Source organism: Bubalus kerabau, chromosome 6 (assembly GCF_029407905.1).
Source record: "Bubalus kerabau isolate K-KA32 ecotype Philippines breed swamp buffalo chromosome 6, PCC_UOA_SB_1v2, whole genome shotgun sequence".
Lineage (NCBI taxonomy): Eukaryota > Metazoa > Chordata > Mammalia > Artiodactyla > Bovidae > Bubalus > Bubalus kerabau.
In genome coordinates this window covers 47622761-47639688 of record NC_073629.1, presented here as the reverse complement: position 1 = coordinate 47639688, position 16928 = coordinate 47622761, and the positions used below count along the sequence as shown (strand labels likewise).

The window sequence follows — 16928 nt, the reverse complement described above, 5'->3', positions numbered from 1 at the left end:
GAGGGGCATGACAACCCACTCCAGTATTCTTGCTTGGAGAATCCTCATGGACAGAGGAGCCTGGCGGGCTACAGTTCATAGGGTGGAAAAGAGTCAGACACAACTGAAGCGACATAGCATGCATACAAGCAAGTCTATTAATAGGACAGTTTTTTTTTTTCTCTCTCCCCCTTTATTAATTTTCTTTTAGAGAAACTGGGTCATCTGTTCTGTACAATTTTTTGAAAATTATGCTTTTGCTGATTTTACCTCTATGTTGTCATTTTTTTCTGTTTCTCATATCCTTTATCTCTTGTGTACTTGTAGTTAGGTAATAAGACTTGATCAGATTCAAGTTTAATTTTCAGCAAGAATACTTTGTAAATGTACAGTGTAATTTCTAATGTATCACCCTAGAAGGAACATGCCTAGTTATCTTTTTGTGATGTTGATATTTATTAGTAGGTTCAGGTGTTCTCTGCTTGATGCATCCAGTATAGAGTGCTCCATTATCTGTCTGTACTAGTGGGTTTTAGTAGCTAATAATTGCATAATTCCACTGGGTATTGCAAAAGTGGTGATACTCTTCTCCTGCATATGTTACTTAGTATTTTTCTATCCAGAAGAACTTTTCCTCTCAAATATTTGGTTATACCAAAACACCCTTATTAAAGGAAAAACAGGAGAGATTTTTGCTAAAAATTTTCCTTATGAGCTGCTAACTCTAGCCTAAACTCCAGTACAACGTGAATTCTTTATTGTTGATGAAAGTGTTATTGTGAAGGCAAAGATTTTTACATTTAGTCTTATTGCAGTGATCATTTCTTTAAAAATGTTTGAATTTTCTCATCTTGGGCCATCAGCAGCTCATAATATCACTAGTTTTACTATATACCTAAAGTATAATTTTTTCTCCAAAATTTTTGTTAGCTGGAAATCATGGGTCCTTTAGTGGGACCTGGTCCTTAGAGACAATAATAATGTGGGTGCAAAGGTGCCAATGTCTTTTAGGTTTGTTATTGTTTCCAAATTTTTTCACTTGACAAAGCTAATAAAATAAGACATATATATCTGTGTTCATTTCCAATTCGTACATAATTTTACTATTTTTCCTTTTCCAATTTTTTTGTTGGTATCTCTTGTAGGTTGAAAATTCTTGCTAATGTTAACATAATTGCATATATATTTCTTTAAAAAGCAACATCACTGCTAACATTGTAGTATATTTTTTGTAATATAATTTTAAGATTTGTTTTGCAATTATTTTTGTCCTCAAAGTGTATTTCATGAAAAATGTACAGTATTGGGTTTGCCAACAGGTTCATTTGTTTTTTTCCATAAGATGACTCTAGTATTGCTTAGTTATCTTTGTATTAACTTCAGTCGAAACAATTTTGGTAGTTGTTTTTTTTTTAACTTTGTTCACTTGAAACAATTTTGTTAGATTGTATTGTGACAGCTGTCATATCAGCATGCATTTAAAAAACATTAAAATTGGTGAATTTTTGTGCGGCCATTTTACAGTTGAGGATGGAGGGGAAAGCAACATTTTCGGCATATTGTGCTTTATTATTTCAAGGAAGGTAAAATGCAACTGAAACACAAAAAAGGACTTGTGTAGTGTATGGAGAAGGTGCTGTGACTGGTCAAATGTGTCAAAAGTGGTTAATTGAAGGATTCATGCTGGGGATTTTTTGCTGGATGATTCTTCAAGGTTGGGTAGACCAGTTGAAGTCCATAGTGATCAAATTGAGACATTCATTGAGAACAGTTGATGTTACACCACGTGGGAGATAGCTGACATACTCAAAATAGTCAGATCAAGCCTTGAAAATCGTTGGCACCAGCTTGGTTATGTTAATTGTTTTGATGTCTGGGTTCTACATAAATGAAAAAAACCTTCTTGATGCTGTTCTCTACTTGAACATAGTGAAAACGTTCTGTTTTTAAAACAAACTGTGACAAGCAGTGAAAAGTGGATACTGTACAATCAGGTGGAATGGAAGAGATTGTGGGACAAGAGAGTTGAAGTACCACCAGCCAAACACCAGTCTTCATCCAAAGAAAGTGATGTTGTATATATGGTGGGATTGGAAAGCAGTTCTCTAATAAGAGCTCCCTCTGGGGAACCAAATGATTAATTTCAATAAATATTGCTACCAATTAGACCAACTGAAAGGAGCACCCAATAAAAAGTGTGTGGATTTATTCAACAGAAAATGCATAATCTACTATCAGGATAGTGCAATACCGCATGTTTATTTGATGACCAGGCCAAAAAAAAAAAAAAAACTATTACAACTTATCTGGGAAGTTCTGATTCATCAGCTGTATTCACCAGATATTGCACCTTTCGATTTCCATTTATTTTGGTCTTTACAAAATTCACCTAATGGAAAAGATTTCAATTCCCTAGAAGACTGTAAAAAGCACCTGGAACAGTTCTTTACTCAAAACAAGTTTTTAGATGATAGAATTATGAAGTTATGCCTGAAAAATGGCAGAAAATAGTGGAACAAAACAGTGAATGTGTTCAGTAAAGTTCTTGGTAAAAATGAAAAACGTGTCTTTTATTTTTACTTAAAAACGAATTTTTTGGTTAGACCAATACAATTACAGGATTTTTGAAAGTTTATTGAAATAATTTTGTGTGTGGTTCTGCCATCACCCTGATAGTTAGATTTGTTTGTTACATTTTGATTTTCATTTTTAGGGAATAGTTTTTCACTTTGAATAAATTTTCCAGAGTTGCAAAACAAGCTACATTCATAGATGTCTTCTAGTCCTGTTCCTTCTACTTTGCTTATTGTATTCCCTTACAAAGGGTTTCTACTTTCATTAATTTTTGGTTTATTCTTTTATTTAATAGAAGCAAATGTGAGTTTTTTCTGCATGCTCCCTCCTAGCATCTTAGAGAAAAGATAGCACAGAATACACAGGGTTTAATATCTTGACTTTTTAATGTAATGAAAAACATATCCTAGAAGGTAAATATACCCTGGAAATCACTCCATGGCTATATATGGAAAATCTTCTCATTTCTTTATACTGCTGGTTAGAATGCAGGTTCCTCAGTTCCCCATAGCCTGCCCAGCATATTGAAATGCTTGGGATATTGCTAGTCTGAGAAGTGAGATGGCATATATGTCTAGTATTAATTTTTTTTCTTTTCCTTTTTTCTTTTTAACTGTGATCAAGATTAAGGGTAATTTTCATTTCATGTACTGAAAATTAATTTCTTGCTGCTTATTTTATGAGTAACTTGTCTTTTAAAGTTTCTTATTACTCTGTGAGGTTCAGAGTAATTTTTTGGCTCAAATTTTTAAAAACTGTTCCAAAATCTTATCTGAATAAACTATAACAATTAGATTTTGTTCTGTTTTTCTTTTCTCTTACTTTCATTAAAATATCATGTTTGATCAAATATTACGATCTGTACAATTTCTTATTTTTTAAACTTATTGAGGTATTCATTACATAGTATGTGATCCACTTTTGTGACTTACACTCATAGATAAAAAGATATTTTTTTCTGAAAAATTTTAAAGTCTTACCTATTCTGTTTGTCTCTAATTCATCAAAAAATATTTTAGTTACTACACTGTATTAGGTGGGGATCCAGTTTTATTTCTTTTTGCTTATATAGAGCTAGTCAGTTGAAATATGCAGTGTCTTTTTTTTCTATTTCCCATATTACAGGGGTATGTATCAGTTCAGTTCAGTTCAGTCACTCAGTCGTGTCCGTATCTTTGCGACCCCATGAATTGCAGCACGCCAGGCCTCCCTGTCCATCACCAACTCCCGGAGTTCACTCAGACTCAAGTCCATCGAGTTGGTGATGCCATCCAGCCATCTCATCCTCTGTCGTCCCCTTCTCCTCCTGCCCTCAATCCCTCCCAGCATGAGTCTTTTCCAGTGAGTCAACTCTTCACATGAGGTGGCCAAAGTACTGGAGTTTCAGCTTTAGAATCATTCCTTCCAAAGAACACCCAGGGCTGATCTCCTTCAGAATGGACTGGTTGGATCTCCTTGCAGTCCAAGGGACTCTCAAGAGTCTTCTCCAACACCACAGTTCAAAAGCATCAGTTCTTCGGCACTCAGCTTTCTTCACAGTCCAACTCTCACATCATACATGACCACAGGAAAAACCATAGCCTTGACTAGACGGACCTTTGTTGGCAAAGTAATGTCTCTGCTTTTGAATATGCTATCTAGGTTGGTCATAACTTTTCTTCCAAGGAGTAAGCGTTTTTTAATTTCAGGGCTGCAGTCACCATCTGCAGTGATTTTGGAGCCCCCCAAAATAATGTCTTACACTGTTTCCACTGTTTACCCATCTATTTCCCATGAAGTGATGGGACCAGATCTTCGTTTTCTGAAAGTTGAGTTTTAAGCCAACTTTTTCACTCTTCTCTTTAACCTTCATCAAGAGGCTTTTTAGTTCTTCTTCACTTTCTGCCATAAGGGTGGTGTCATCTGCATATCTGAGGTTATTGATATTTCTCCCTGCAATCTTGATTCCAGCTTGTGCTTCTTCCAGCCCAGTGTTTCTCATGATGTACTCTGCATAGAAGTTAAAGAAGCAGGGTGACAGTATACAGCCTTGATGTACTCCTTTTCCTATTTGGAACCAGTCTTTTGTTCCATGTCCAGTTCTAACTGTTGCTTCCTGACCTGCATACAAATTTCTCAAGAGACAGGTCAGGTGGTCTGGTAATCCCATCTCTTTCAGAATTTTCCACAGTTTCTTGTGATCCACACAGTCAGAGGCTTTGGCATAGTCAATAAAGCAGAAATAGATGCTTTTCTGGAACTCTCTTACTTTTTCCATGATCCAGCAGATGTTGGCAATTTGGTCTCTCGTTCCTCTGCCTTTTCTAAAACCAGCTTGAACATCTGGAAGTTCATGGTTCACGTATAGCTGAAACCTGGCTTAGAGAATTTTGAGCATTACTTTACTAGCATGTGAGATGAGTGCAATTGTGCGATAGGGATATGTATATGTTAGTGTAAAGTTTAAGCCACTGTAACAAAATGCAAGTGAAGAACATAGTGGCATAAATAGCCTAGAAGTTTATTTTTCATAAAAGTCCTGCAACTGTAAGAAAATGGTATCATTATGCTCCATGAGATTATTCACTGAGCTAAGTTTTTTTCATCTGGTTGCTTTCAGTTGTTTCCCTGAGCTTTTATTCTTATGTGCATGGATTAATGAGGTATAAGTAGCTATCTTTTTTTGTTTTGTCTCTTTTGTTGTCTTGTTTTTGAAAAATCAAAAGCTTGATTTTATTGATCCTCTTTTGTGTGTCATTGTTAAATTTATTTTGTATTTTTATTGATTGTGTGTGTTTGTGCTCTCATGGTGTTTTGGCAGGTTGATTCCTCTCTCCGTGTAATCTTCCAAGTGAGAAATACTGGAGTGGGTTGCCATTTCCTTCTCCAGGGGATCTTCCCAATCCAGGGATTGAACCTGCATCTCTTACATCTCCTGTATTGGCAGGTGGATTCTTTACCACTTGCATCACCTGGGAAGTCCATATTCATGTATAGAAATACTCAATATTGTCAGGATGTCACTTCTTCCCAAAATGATCTATAGAGTCAGTGCAATCCCAGTCAAAATTCCAGCAAGTTATTATATGGGTATCAACATACTGATTGTGAAGTTTAAATGGAGAAGCAAGAACTCCGGAATAGCCAACACAGTATTGAAGGAGAATAACAAAGTTGGAGGACTGATACTACTCAACTTCAAGATTTAATATGAAGCTACAGTAATCAAGGCAGCATGGTTTTCGTGAAACAGAATAGAGAGCCCAGCATAGAGCCCCCTATAAATATAGTCAAACCTATTTTTGACAAAGAGGCAAAGGCAAAACAGTGGAGCAAACAGAATAGAAACAGAATAGAGAAACAGCCCCCTATAAATATAGTCAAACCTATTTTTGACAAAGAGGCAAAGGCAAAACAGTGGAGCAAAGATAGTCTTTCTGACAGGTGCTAGTGGAACAACTGAAATCCATGTGCAAAAAAATGAATTGAGACAGACGTTAAACTTTTCACAAAAATTAACTCAAGGTGGATCATAGACCTAAATGTAAAATGCTAAACTATAAAACTCTTAGAAAATAATGTGGGAGAAAAATCTCGATAATTAGGTACAAAGGTATCTTTTCAGGTACAACACCAAAGACATAACCCAAGAAAGAAATGATTATCTGGACTTGATTAAAATCGGTAATTTTTTTCTCTGTGAAAGATATCTAGAAGACAAGCCACAGACTTGGAGAAAATACTTGCAAATAATACACGGGGCAAAGGGCTGTTATCTAAAATACCCAGAACTTTCAAACTCAGCAGTAAGAAAGCAACCTGGTTAGAAAGTGGACCAAAAAATTTGACACCTCACCAAAGAAGATATACAGATAGCAGATACACATATGAAAAGATGCTCCACATCATATGTCATTAAGTAAATGCAAACGGAAACAACAGTGAAATACTGCTGCACTATCAGAATAGCCAAAATACTGTTTCAAATAGTCAAAACACTGGCACCCGTAAAGGCCGGGGAGGATATTGAGTGTCAGGAAATCTCATAGATTCCTGGTGGGAATGCAGAATTATATAGCCACTTTGGAAAACAAATTAGCTGTTTTTACAAAGCTGAACATACTTGTACTATATGATCCCATAACTTCTTGATATTTATTCAGAGGTGTTGAAAACTTACGTATACACAGAAACCTGCACATGGATCTTAACAGCAGCTTTATTCATAATTGCCAAAACATGAAATCAATCAAGATGTCCTTCAGTAGGTGAACTGATTAGTAAACTGTGGTACATAACAATGTGGTATTTATCAGCAGTAAAACAAAATGAATTTTCAAGCGATGAAAAGGCATGGGGGTACCTGGTAGCATAAATGCAGATTACTAAATGGAAGAAGCCAATTCAGAATGCTGCATACTGTAAGATTCCACCTGTATTCTGAAAAAGGCAAAACTATGGAGACAACAAAATTCAGGGGGTTGGAAGGAGTTTGGATGAATAATAGCCAGAGCACAGAGGATTTTGGGGGTAGTAAAAATAATGTTAAAAAAAAATGTTAAAAGATGGATATATGTTGCTACACATTTGTCCAAACTGACTGAATGTACAGTATTAAACCTTAATTAAAGTATTAAACTGGACTTGGTGATTATGATACATTAATAATCTTTGGTAATAAATGTACCAGTCTGGTGGAGGATGCTGATAATGGAGGAGGCTGTGCATGTGTGGTGGCAGGGAGTATATGAGAAATCTGTTCCTTCTCAATTTTATTTTAAATTTAACAGTGTTCTACAAAAATTAAAAAGAAAACAAACTAGGAAACATTTTTGTTGTTGATAGTTAACCAGTAATGTTTATTAGCAGTTCTTAAACTTTAGCATTCATTAGAAGCACCTGGAGGGCTTGTTAATGAACTCAGGTTGTTGGATCCTGTCTCCATTGTTTTCTTCAGTAGGTCTAGAAGGGATCTGAGAACGTATTTTGCTAAGGAAATTTCCAGGTTTTTTATATTGCTCTAAGGACCACGGTTTAAGGATCTCTTAAGTATCTAATTCTGTATGTCATGTCCTTATAAAACAGTGCCATGCTGCATCTTCCATATCTTGATTAAAAAATTAAAGATGATGTAAATGTGGCATTAATGTGACTTGATACTGTTTTTATTTTTCTTCTTGTATTTCTCTGAGCTTGATGTTAATAAATAGTTCGATTTTAAAACAATGAGGACAATGACATATGAATATTTATCATTATATTGTAATACAGCTTATTAAAGAATGAGTTTAACACTGATTAGCATGAAGTTTATGGTTAATTAGAATTGTTTTGGACTTTCTGAAATGCTCTGATAAATTATCTCCTTTGTATATTTTTTTTCCCATTTTGGTGGTTGCATTCAACTTTGTACTGTTTGTCTAAATCAGCTAGTATTGATTTAGTTATTTTAAATATTGCTTACCAATGTATGTAAGTATACACATATTCAAATAGGCAAAACAGTTGATTTAGCTATTTTAAATATTAGTGTGCTCATATGTACTTTTGTAAGTACGCACATTACGTACGTACACTTAAAAACAGCTGAAACGACATTGCTTGGTTTGAACAAATTGTGTAGTTCTAAGAACATATGAACATACGATGCATGTGTAAAGGATTTGAAAACATGATTGTCTCTTCTTATATTGGCAGAAAGAAATTTCTCATTCCATAGATTTTGCCTTTGCTTACAGTGTTCTAGCCATTGAAACATATACCTATTTAATTTCAATGATTATGAAGATGAGTTGTCCAGATCATTAGTGTGAAGTTCTCATTTTCTGAAGACCTAAGTTATCTGGATGAGTAAAGGATATGAGGTTGAAGGATTTGGAGTGTCTGTGAGAAAGTTCAGCTGCTTTGGTATTTGCTTATTAAAAAATTGATGTAGTTTTCCAAAGCTTTTAATTATGAAACCTGGTCATTTTTCTTGTTTATTGCCTTTTGGACTTGGGTTAATGGAAGGAAGGACCTACTGTTGGCTTTGTGAGAAAGGAAGTTATGGATAGGAGAGTGGAGTTAACTTATTGTTTCAGGAATTAAATTTTTTTTTATTCCCAGTAGTGTAACACCTGACATGTTTCAGTGACACTATTTGAAAAGTGACTTTCAGATTAACATTTTTAAATTTTAAGGGGTCTTAGGCTAATTTGTTCTTGTTTTTATAGAGAGGATCTGACGAACTACTCTCAGGCAGTGTTCTCAGTAGTCCAAACTCTAACATGACCAGCATGGTGGTTACAGGTAAGTGTTACTCTCCTAACAGTCTCATTATTTGCCATTTTGCAGGGCAGAATGTTACAAGTTCGGTGTGCTTTACCAGAATAGCCTTTGTTTTTAAATGCTTTGTGTTGAAACATTTTAGAGGAAATTTTGCTACAGTAGATATGTATCAAGTGGGAAAAAAAACTGAAGTGGGTGTCTTGTGGTCAAGTAATTAAATCTTATAGCTTTTTTTTTTTTAATGACAAATGTAACCTTTTTTTTTCTTTGAATTACAAGTTTCCTCACTCTCACTTTTGTACTTAAGTGTTTAGCTTTCATGTTTCTTTGTCATAAAATATTTTTACTGTAAGTGTTTCTTCTCAGTCCCACAAATCCTACAGCCCCAAGTACAAGATTCAGTTGCATAGTTGTCTTTTTTATGTGGTTTCTATATGTTTCTTTGCTGTAACAGTATTTTAATTCTTTGAATTGACTTCCTTTATTTACTTGAAAATGTAAGATTTGTTTAATCTTCACGGGGTATTTAAACTTTATATGTTTGAAATAATTGGTTGGTTATATTGTCTGTCTGTAAATATGTGGACCAATATTTAGATCTTAGATTTTTGGCCACTGGACCAAATTTGAATCTGATGATGAATGAATTAGTTTGCTTTATAACTGTACATTTTATGTTATTTACCTTAACCAAGGTTTCTTTTTACTAAACCCTTTCCTGAATTACTTGTTTGAGGAATCAAATTGGGCAATGTAAAGATTGTAAAGGAATGAAAGCATTTTGATTTTCTTTAGATAATCACACCCATGTATATGTACACCTCATTGCACACACACAGACCCTGCAAGTTAAATACAAATTACAATGAAGTATTCTCCAAATATAGTTATAATAATGATAAGATGAATTTTTCTTCACATTGTCATTACTGAGTTTTCCATGTCACAATTACAAAGCAAAATTACTAGGCCATGATTTTGGAAGTCAGGGTACCATGTGCAAATAATTGATCAAACAGGCTCAGATGTCTGTATATCTACCAGTTTCGTTTTTTTGAAACTACATTTAATGATGGATAATGGAAATGTTTTAAAAACTGATTCGTAGGGCTGTGACAGACTACTGGTAGCAGCCTTTCCTTCTTTCCATCTTCCCTCAAAATGAAAAACTATAAAATAGAGTGAAATATGTAGGACAGCTGTTGTCTGGAATTAATGAGTAAATAGTATAAGATGGTGATCCTTGAGATAAAGGAAACATGTGAAATGAACCTCATAGTTTGGCTTTTCTCCTTTGAGGTACCCTACTGTTGTAGCACATGGAGGTAGAACCCAAGCAGAGCATGAAGGTTTCACTGTGCTAAAGAGAGTAAGATTGGTATTCAGAGCTTCTGAGATATTTGGAATTTATGGAGGAGGATCCTGAAAAAGGAATTTGTCCAAGGGTTTGGGCATAGGTCAGAGGGCAGAATTCAGTGTAGGGATTCAAAATCAGAATTTTGAATGCAGTCCAGAATGACTGGACTGCATATGTGAAGGTTAACACACTCATGGTCTGTCAGGAATGACCTACTGTGGGGCTGAGAGTTAGAATGGTGATTCCATAGATTGTACAGTGCTCTGAGACATTGGAGTTCTGGGAAGTTAGAATGTTATACGTCTTGTGGATTACCTCAAACATTCTGTTTAGGCTGCAGAATGCTCAGGCTTTCAGAGAAAGGATCATACACTAATACTAATAGTAAGTGACAATCATAAGACTAAGGGACTGTGATAGTCCAGTCTGACAAGACGTGAAGAATTCACCAGTAATTTAATTGCCTGCCTAAATAAAACAGTATCCCCTAAGGGAGACAACATGATTCAGTCTTCCCACAATTAGCCACAATACCCTACCTACATCAGATGTTACAATCATGTAAAGAACCATTCAATAAGAATAGACCTCAAAATGACCTAAATACTGGAATTTGCAGACAGAGACTATAAGTATTTTTAAAGCTGTAAAAGAAAATATTGAGAGAATGAACATGGAAGAATGTGTTGAGAAAGCTATAAAGAAAGCATATAGAAATGCTGTAACTGAAAAATACAATATTCACACCATATTTGGAATGGAAAATTCACTGATTGAGACTAACAGAAGTTTGGAGACAACTGAAGAAAGGTTAGTGAACTTGAGTACAGATTGAGAGAAATTATTCAGTTTCCAGAGAGAATAAAAGTATGTCTTTGGATGATCAGGCAGTCTAACGTATGTGTCGTTGGAGTTTTCAGAGAGGGAACAAAGAGAATGTTGCCAAATATGTATGTAATTGAAGCAGTAATGACTGAAAATGTCTAAAATCTGAAGAAAAATGCCAGGTAGGATAAGAAAAAAGAAACATTTTGTTGTTCAGTCACTAAGTCATGTCAGCCTCTTTGCGACCCCGTGGACTGCATTACTCCAGGCATCCCTGTCCTTCACCATCTCCCAGAGTTTGCTCAAACTCATGTCCATTGAGTCGGTGATGCCATCCAACTGTCTCATCCTCTTGTCGCCCCCTTCTTCTGCCCTCAGTCCTTGCCAGCATCAGAATCTTTTCCAATCAGTAGGTTCTAGACATCAGGTGACCAGCGTATTGAAGCTTCAACAAAGATGCATAGTTAAAAGCCAGTACAAATTCGGAGGACTGACTCCTGTTTTCAAGTTATTGTAAACCCTAAAGTAATCAAAACAATATCATATTAACATAAAGGTACATAGATGAGTAGAACAGAATAGAGAGTCCAAGAAAAAAGCCACACAATTATGGACAACTGGTTTTTGACAAAAGTACAAAGGCAGTTCAGTAGAGGGGAAAAAATAGATTTTTCAGCAGAGAGTTGTATAACAGTAGGATATCCATATGCTGCCAACAGCAACAGCATCAGCAAACTTCTTGGATCTACGTTTTGTTTAGTTGTTAATTTGACCCCAAAAGCATGGTCTATGAGAGAACAAATGGGATTTGATCAGTTTTAAAAACTTAACATTATTCAAAATGCAGTTAAGAGAATGAAAAGACAAGCCATAAAGTGGCAGACATCTTTACAAAGCATGCAGTTGATAAAGGATTTTTATCCAGAATAAAAATTAAAGTGAGACAACATTGCCTATCTCTACAACAGCTAATATTTTAAAGAATGACCATACTAAGTGTTGAAAAAGATGTGAGGGTACTGTAACACTCATATACTGTTGATGGGAATGTAAAATTTAGAACTATTTTGGAAAACAAGTTGGCAGTTTCTTAAAAATGTTAAACATTTACTGTATGATCCAACTTTGTTTCTTCCTAGGTACTTAACCCAAGAAAAATGATAGCATATACTCATCACGCATGTAAATGTTTATAGTAGTTTTATTTGTAATATCTAAAGCCTAGAACAACCCAAGGGTCCATCAGTGGTGAATGGGTAAATGAAGGACTCTTTTGGCATTGAATTTCATGAATACAGTGAAATGCTGCTCAGCCATATAGAGTGACCTATTGTTCTATGAGCTTCCCTAGTGGCTCAGTGGTAAAGAATCCACCTGCCAATACAGGAGGTGTGGGTTCCATTCCTGGGTTGAGAAGATCCCCTGGAGAATGAAGTGGCAACCTACTCCAGTATTCTTGCTTGGGAAATCCCATGGACAGAGGAGTCTGATGGGCTACGGTCTGTGGTGTTGCAAGAGAGTCAGACCCAACTTAGCAACTAAACAACAACAAAGCAAAGGGCATGGGGCGGGGTGGGGGAGGGGGGGATTGTAAAGGACATAAGGAATTTGGAGATGATGGATATGTATATTCTTTTATGCTGAAGGTTTCATAGATGTAAACATGTCAAAACTTGTCAGACGATTGTAGCTTTATATGAAGCTTATTTTACGTGAGTCATACCTCAGAGACACTGTTTAAAATGAAAAACGCATAGAGGAATTAAAATGGAATACTGTCAAATATTGCAAGAGAAGAACAACAAAACACTGGACAGTTAGAAAATTAATGGCTAGATGTTAAACCCAGTCATAAATCTCTAAATGTAAATTGGCTAAACTAACATAGTCTCATAGTAACCATTGGTTATATAAGGCTGTAGAGCATGCAAAATGTGACTACTCTTAATTGATAAGTGAATGGGTGTGTGCTTCAAAGACGTAGTACTGAAAAAATAAGGATGTAAAACATCTCAAAAAATTTTAAAACTGCTGATTATATGTTGATGTGGTGGCTCAGATTGTAAAGAATCTGCCTGCAATGCAAGAGACCCAGGTTCGATCCCTGAGTTGGCAAGATCCCCTGGAGAAGGAAATGGCAAACCAATCCAGTGTTCTTGCCTGGAGAATTCCATGGACAGAGGAGAGAAGCCTGGTGGGCTATAGTCCATGGGGTTGCAAAGAGTCAAACATGACTGAGTTACTAACACTTCACTTTCACAGTAATATTTCAGATATATTGAGTTAAAATATATATTAAAGTTAATTTCACTTTCTTTAACTTCTCCATACGGTTACTAGAAACTTAAAAGTATGTGACTTATATATTTTTTTTGAATATTAGTGGTCTAAAGTTCAATTAAAAGACAAAATCATAGTGGATTAAAAAGTACTACCTAACTGTACTGTCTACTGCTGAAGTCAGGTTAAAATACAGAGATACAGGTTGGAAAAGATTTCATGCAAATAGTAAGCACAGGAAAGTTTGTGTAATTGTATTGACATCAGATGAATTAGAATTCAAGACAAGCAGTATCAGTTGTATTGATATAAAAAAACATATTTTTTAGTGTCAAAAGGGTCAATATATTGGAAAACATAATGTTCCTTAATCTGTATATTAGTAATAACAGTTCAAGAACATTTTAAAAATGACAAAAAGCAGAGAAATCTACAATTTTAAATTTAAAACTGGGCATTTTAATATTGTTCATAGTAATCAATAAGACAAATCAGTCTTAAAAAATACATAGAAGATTTGAACAGTGCTGTCGGCTTGGCTTAACTTAATTTATAAAACATGCAGTAACTGCAGAATAACTTTTAAAGCCAATATAGGATATTCAACATGATTTTAAAATAACTTACAGTAAATTTCAAATGATAGAAAGCTGTGTCTGATTATCCTGGGATTTAACTAGAAATAAAAAACAGTAAGAAATCTAGCAAATTACCAAATATTTAGAAATTTCCATAATTCTATACAGCACATGATTCATAGGATATTTCTGACTTAGTGAAAGTGAAAACATAACAAAATTGTATTTCCTTGGAATATAGAAGAAAATATAGAAATATTCCCCACATCACCTCCAAGAAGTGCATGGTGGGAAATAGTTTTGTACCTATATTAGATACTTATCTCTTATCTACCTTTGTTGGCTCTATGAGCTTAAAAATATTAAAAAAAATAATGGTTTAAAATTCCTTTCGAGAAAGAAAAGTGAAAGTGAAGTCGCTCAGTCATGTCCGACCCTTAACAACCCCATGGACTTCAGCCTACCAGGCTCCTGTGTCCATGGGATTCTCCAGGCAAGAGTAATGGAGTGGGGTGCCATTTCCTTCTCCAGTGCATGAAAGTGAAAAGTGAAAGTGAAGTCGCTCAGTTGTGTCTGACCCTTAGTGACACCATGGACTGCAGCCTACCAGCCTCCTATGTCCATGGGATTCTCCAGGCAAGAGTACTGGAGTGGGTTGCAATTTAAGAAAAAGAAAACATAAATTACTGGTAGCAGTAGTGGAAGTGGCGGTATTACTATAGATCCTATACCGTGATCTATAGATCCTTGTTATAGGAAAATAAGTATTACAGGCATCAGTAATGCCAATAAATTCAACAAATGAAATAGAGAGTTTCCTTTATAAATCTAGTTTAAAAAACCGATATTTTAGATTACCTCTCTATATGTTAATAGATAGTATTGTAGGCATCAGTAATGCCAATAAATTCAACAAATGAACTAGACAAATTCCCTTACAAATCTAGTTTAAAAAACTGATATAGTAGATTACCTCTTATATATTATTATAGATATAGGTTATCTTTATATCTATTATCAAAATTGAATTTTTAATTAAAGTGTTAGTCACTCAGTTGTCTCTGAGTCTTTGCTTTGTGACCCTGTGGACTATAGCCTGCCAGGCTCCACAGTCCTTGGAATTCTACAGGCAAGAATACTGTAGTGGGTAGCTGTTCCCTTCTCTGTGGGATCTTCCCAGCCCAGGGATCAAACCTGGGTTTCCTGCATTGAAGGCAGATTCTTTACTGTCTGAGCCACCAGGAAAGCCCTAAGTTATTTTTCCACAAAGATTACTCAGGCATAGGTGATTTCACTGGTCAGTGGTTTTCTCTTGAAGGTGGTTTTACTTGGGTATAGGTGGTTTCACTGTTGAATTGTATGAAATGTCAAAGAAAGAAATAATAGCCATCTTTTAACCTTTTAGACAAAGAGAAGAATGCTCCTTAATTCACTTTATGAAGCTACTGAAAAAAAAATCTAACAAAGATAATATAAGAAATACAGATTTCACACTAATACTTTTCATTTACATAAATGTGGACATTCTTCACAAGATATTAGCAAATCACATTCAGCAGTATGTAAAAGATAATTCGTGATGACTAATTGAAATTTACCCCTTGATTGTAGGGTTTATCAGTGGCAAATGAACTCTACATAATCACAGTAATAGAATAATAGAGGGAAAAAAATCATCCAGTTAATAGAAGCAGAAAAAGCATTTGGCAAAAAATACAGCATCTACTCATGATAAAAAGTTCTCAGAAAGCTAACAAGAAAAGGGACCTTCTGCAGGATACACAGAGGGATCTACTAAGAGCCTACAACAGATTTCATTCGTGATAATGGAACACTGAATATTTTCTTCTTAAAATTAGGAATGAAGTAAGGATGTGTCTTCCCTGAATATTTCTAGCTTTTACTTTCTTTAAGGCAAGTAAAATAAATAAAAAGCATAAAGTTTAGAAGGGAAGAAGTAAAACTGTCTTATTCGCAGTCAACATGATTTTTAAAATAGAAAACTCAAAGGAATCCAGGTGATTTTTTAGAACAGATACAGGATACAGTTCAACATACAAAGATAGTTTTTTCTGATAGTCTTAGCAGATTTTTGGGCAATGAACTTTTAAAAAATCCATTTATGGAAACTTTAGAAAGAAAAAATATCCAAGAAGAAATTTAACAAAAAGTTGCATGTGTTATACTAAGGAGACTGAACTTTTTTAGAAAAGATTTACACTTTAGAAAGGATTTTTGTTCTGTTTGGTGTGTGTTTTTTTTTTTTTTTTAGAAGGCAGAGGCAAATTGGAGATATCAGTGTCCTTAATTTTAGAGTCTGAGAAGTAGAATATGGAGAAAATGATGTATCAAGAAATTAGAAGAATTTCTGAGTTGGGAAGTAGACTTTGATAGAAGTATTAAGAGTTTTGGCCTGGAATCACTGGGTAATGGATAGTACAGTAGTTCCATTAACAAAAGGAACAAAGTAGAGAAAGTGATTTGATTTTGTTGAAAAGAAAGAACAATCTGTTAATTGTCTTCCTTTTTTTAAAGTATGTTTAGAATAACAATACTTTATGACTAAAGAATGAATCAAGTCTTTTTGTCATGATGGAATAGAGTTTCTTAAAGCCTGTTTTTAACAGAAGAAATTTACATGGATGCAGTTTATTTTACCTTTTCTGAACAGAGGAAACATCGAGTTTTAAAATTTCTGTGTTTTTCCTAACATAGATGAGGGTAGGGTCTGTGTATATGCAGACAGATGCCAATTTGAATCATTAAGACCTTTGAAAACCAGTAGCTGTACTTAGCTGGAAAAATGCACAGTTGTCATCCAAATGTCTAAAAAACAGACTTTACAGACAAATATTACTAGGACATTTTTATGATTGCAGATGCAAAATAGTATTTCATTTTTATGTTCCAGCTTTTTCCATGTCTGTTGTAATTGACTTTACTATATAGAATTCTTGTTTCCAATAGCATGTCTCAGCAGCCTTTCCCTGTCTAGACTGTCTTCCTCTATAGCTGTATTTCTGTCAAAGAAAAAAAGAATTTTGTAAGTGGGGGAAGTTAATGTTATTAGAAACTTAGTCTTGGGGAAA

The 16928-nt window shown here is 34.8% G+C and overlaps 1 protein-coding gene across 7 annotated transcripts in view; it reads left to right on the top strand.

Annotated features, from left to right (window-relative positions):
• The window catches only part of PTBP2 (polypyrimidine tract binding protein 2), an 86076-nt gene that overhangs the window by 19043 nt on the left and 50105 nt on the right, over positions 1 to 16928 (top strand). For all 7 annotated transcript variants that reach the window (XM_055585025.1, XM_055585026.1, XM_055585019.1 and 4 more), the window contains exon 3: positions 8745 to 8820. In XM_055585025.1, coding sequence (XP_055441000.1) covers positions 8799 to 8820 — 22 coding nt within the window. In that variant the 5' untranslated portion in view covers positions 8745 to 8798. The remainder of the gene's footprint in view (positions 1 to 8744; positions 8821 to 16928) is intronic.